The sequence below is a fragment of the Gavialis gangeticus genome, unplaced genomic scaffold (genome assembly GCF_001723915.1).
Source record: "Gavialis gangeticus isolate Ggan-Ray unplaced genomic scaffold, GavGan_comp1, whole genome shotgun sequence".
In the NCBI taxonomy this organism is placed as follows: domain Eukaryota; kingdom Metazoa; phylum Chordata; order Crocodylia; family Gavialidae; genus Gavialis; species Gavialis gangeticus.
The window spans coordinates 19,176,448-19,180,771 of record NW_017729011.1 but is presented as its reverse complement, the minus strand read 5'-3'; the positions used below and the strand labels follow the sequence as shown (position 1 = coordinate 19,180,771).

The 4,324-nt window shown below is 51.1% G+C and overlaps 1 protein-coding gene across 1 annotated transcript in view; it reads left to right on the top strand.

The window, feature by feature from the left end:
- The window catches only part of VAV2 (vav guanine nucleotide exchange factor 2), a 321,762-nt gene that overhangs the window by 314,100 nt on the left and 3,338 nt on the right, over positions 1 to 4,324 (top strand). The window contains exon 28 of the mRNA XM_019510306.1: positions 2,259 to 2,413. Within this exon, the coding sequence (XP_019365851.1) occupies positions 2,259 to 2,413 (155 nt within the window). The remainder of the gene's footprint in view (positions 1 to 2,258; positions 2,414 to 4,324) is intronic.

Sequence of the window (4,324 nt, the reverse complement as noted above, 5' to 3'; positions counted from 1 at the left end):
CGGGGGGGGGGGGGGGGGGGGGGGGGGGGCGGGGCGGAAGGATAACCAGGGAAACATTAAAATATGGAGAGAGGGGAGAGAAAAAGATGCAAATCTAATACGTTGGGATCTGACTGCGTGCTTCAAGCGTGACCGGATTTCCCTGCGTGTCTCTGAGAACGGACATTGCCATCTCACCATTGTAAAGCCCTGTTTTTCCTTGCCGTAATTATAGAAGGGTTACATTTCCAATAGTTTTGAACTCTGGTGTTATCAGCATTGCTCTGCAGCATTTTAATCAGTGCTGCCGCGGAGAGCCCAAGAGGTCAACACCTGCTATGCTGAAGTCATACTCTTTAGGAAGCGGGGTGGTGTCTTCATCACTAAACCCTGTCGGCTCACACGTGCTACAAATAAGCAGCCTCCTTTTCTGGTCTGCCCAGAAATGTGTTAAAAGATGAGATGCAAAAATGCATTTTAAGAAACAAATTGGGCTCCAGCTCTTTTAGCTTTGGGCCTTTTCTTCATTTTGGACAGCAAAAATTAAAGCCGGGCTCCTGAGTGCTGCAAACTCCCCAAGAACAAAAAAAGTGTAAAAGATGCTGTTGGTACTGGATTATTTTAAAAGGTGGAGGCATTTTTATTGGGTTTTTTGTCAGGTTAAAAATAGTCCTTTCTTGGCACCCTGATTTGGGGCTTCATTGTGCTGAGCTCTGTATGTCATTTTACAAAGCAATTCTTTCCCCCCTCTAAAATTTGCTGGAAAAGCCAGCTGCTGATGAAAGAGTTCAAAGCTTTCATAATTCACACTCCACTCTCTAGCCTGGCACCCTGAATAGGAAGAACGAGCCTTGCAGTAATTGTATTTTCTGTGTATTAATCATCTCTGTTGCCATCCTCATTTCCTTCTATCCTGAGAGCTGGAGACCTGGGCAAAGCTTTCTTCACCCAATGCCAGTTCAACCTGGGTTTGCAGAAACCTCTGGAAATGTATTAAGTTCAGCTAGAAGGTCCTCAGACTCGAGGACTGTTTGATAGAAACCAAATGTAAGCACGTTTGTAGATCTCCAGAAAGGACCCTTCTCTCCTTCTTTATTTGCCTGCAGCATGCACATCTCGTGACAAGGAGAAAGCACCATCACAAAAGTCACATCCCTTTATGCCATTAAACCCCCACTTCCCTCTGCCAGCACACAGGGTCCAGGTGCGACTCCTCACCTTTTTGACCTCTGCTCCTCTGTGCCAAAGGAAACCACTCTCCCTCTTCCTAGCCACCGAGGACTCCACCTGGTGCTGCCACCTGATATCGATTCAGTTCCCAGCCCCAGAGACAATTTTAGCCATGAATGTTGCTTGCATGTTAGAAAGCATTGACCAGCTCCTGCTCATTCTTAGCACTCCAGATCCCCAACTCGCTGCCCCACTCACTGGATTAAAATTGGGGGCTCCTCTGATATCATAGAGCCTCTCAAACCTCATGCTTTGGAGCATACATTTATAACCAGCTAGGATTAGGAAGAGCTTTCTCCTTGCCAGGAGACTGTCGCACAGATGGACCCTATTCCACGACCCAAAAACCTGGGACCCTTTTCCCAAGACCACCATCCCAGCTACTATCAAGCTAAGTAATTGGCCTTGTATCCCAATGCCCAGGTATTGCTGAGCTTGCCTTGAAAGAATCAATCTGATTCCCAATTCTGAGGGATCTTAAATATAAACTCCTTTCTGAAATCTCCCTTTGGAGCAGCCCATTGGGCACTTGGAGCAATAACCTTCCCCCTCCCTGCAGATACGATGGCAATAACATTGAAATATATGTTTTTGTTGCTTTGTTTCCTTTGTTCCTATAAAACCTTGACTTTTATCCTGCTTCCCATTGAGCTGGCTCTCAACCCAACCACCTTCAGCAATACTCAAGGAGAAGGTAATATCCCCTAATAGACAGTCCCCTTCCCGGCCATCCAGTGACTAATGGAGTGGTACAGCTGATCGAGACTTATTAAGAGATCAGTGAGATGTTGATAATGGAAAACCCAACATTGGAAATCTCCTACAGCCCTGTGATTCCCATACAAATGTGACTGAAGAATTAAAATGGAGCTGCCCTGATACTGGATTTGCTTTCTCAGGCCACAGAGCTGATTTGCTGCCCTGGTCTTGAAGTGGAAAAGAGGATTCTGGTGAAAACCCAGATTGAACCTAGTCTAGCTTTGCCCAGGCTTCAGTTGACCTCTCACAGCTGTGCCAGCTTCTAATCCCCTTTCCTCGTCCACCCACAGTGTTCACACCTCGCGTCATAGGGACGGCAGTAGCGCGGTACAACTTTGCAGCGCGGGACATGCGGGAGCTCTCCTTGCGAGAGGGTGACGTGGTGAAAATCTACAGCAGGATAGGCGGGGACCAGGGATGGTGGAAGGGAGAAACAAATGGAAGAGTAAGTGGCAGAGAGTTGATTTTTGCATGTTCAGTGTCACCACTTTACTTGTTTCCCAGCATGCGATGGGGTCAGATGCTAGCTAACAGGGCTGGTTAAAAGTGCCCAGGTTTCGATTTTTGGATGGGATCTGAAAACAAGGGGAGGGGAGGTGTTAACATATCTTCCCTTATTCTTTTCTAGGGATCTTTACCAATGATTCTTCGCATCAGCCCTGGGAAGCAGATGAGGAAATAACCTTTCCCCATCTGTAAAATGGGGGTTAAGCTGGGACAGATCATTGACATGACTTGCCAGTGGTTGCAATGTGTATGAATGGCAAACCATTAACCGCTTAGCTCCTAACTCTCTCGTGCTGACTTGATCCCTGTGTACCAGATTGCCTTGTCATGTCCTGAAACATGAAACCCAACTTCAGCCTAGTGAGAGAGAGTGGCATGTATTGGTTCAAGATGAGTGAAGAGGCCAAGGTTTAGAGAAAACATTGCTCTTGGAAAGCAAGGCGCTCCACCAGCTTGCTTCCATTCACTCTGCTCTGCCCTGACACCCCAGGTGTGCAACCTTCTGCTTGCACTGGCCTTGCATTGTATGGGCATTCCCACAAGGACAGCCTCAAAGGGCTGTCCCTGGCAGTGACATTTATGTGAAAAGACAAGTCAGGCAGAGGGAGGACTTTATGGCCCGTTTCAGCATCTGCTCCCAGCATAGGTGGGAATTTACCCAAAAACGGCTCTGGATGGCCAGGGCTCAGTGGCGTGTACAGTAGTGGTGGGGACGGCTCCACAGTCCATTGACAGTAATGACATTGATGCATTGTCTCTCAATGGTGCCTTCCACCGAGTTGTGCAGACAACACCGAGCTTATCCACAGAAGGAGGGAAGTTTGTTAGCCTCTTCCCCCCCTTTTGCTAGTCAGAGAAGATGCAGAAGGCTAGCGGACACTGCAAAGGCACTGCCGGGAAGGCTGTTCAAGCAAAGCCCCCTGGTGAGGACACAGCTTGTACTGGCAAAGGACAGGCTTGCACTGGTATAATCTCCAAACGACTCTTGCTAGCAGATGTTGTGTCTACACGCTGGGTTTGCTGGAGTAGTTAGATCTGTTAGGGCCGCAGGTAGAGGTGCACCGATACATTGGTCCCGTATCGGATCAGCACCAATATAAGGAAAATTGACAGTATCAACCAGCAGCTTTTTTTGACTGATGGGGCCGATAAATGACCCGTGCATGAGTGCAGCATGCAGGCAGCCAGAAGCGCAGCCCAGCAGGCTGGAGAGCAGCCGGGTCTGGCAGTAAGTCTTGTGAGGGAAGGGCCATGGGGGGCACAGATAGAGGCCCCCGCGGTGAGGGAGGGAATGGGGCTAGGGCTGGGGCAGGTGCTGCACAGCTGGGGTGGGGCGCGGGACAGAGCCACAAGCCGCTTTTCCGGTGGACACGGGGAGGTGTGGGGCGGATGCCACTGCTGCGTGCACCGTGGAAGGACATGGGGGGCGTGTGCCCCCAGATGTGCATGTGGAGCAGGGTGGGCTGCTGCTGCGTACTGGGGCTGGAGTGGCCCCAGGACTTTCCTGGCAGGGGTTGAGCCATGCTGTGTTCGGGGTGGATGGCAGCAGTGCTGGGAGGTGGGGTTGGGGGTGGCTACAGCAAATTTTGGGGTGGCTGCAGCCCTGCCCCCCTCCCAGCACTGCCACCGCCTGCCCCAAGTGCAGCCCGGCCTAACCCCCTGCTGGAAGGAGCCTGGCACCGCCCCAGCAGCGTACCCTCACCCAGTGCAGATCTGGGGGCACAGGCCCCCCATGTCCTCCTGGGGTGTGCACAGCAGCGGTAGCCACCCCTCTCCCCGTGCCCCTAGACAAGCCGTTCGCGGCTCCATCCTGCAGCATCCTGGCTGGGCAGGACCTGCCCCAGCCACA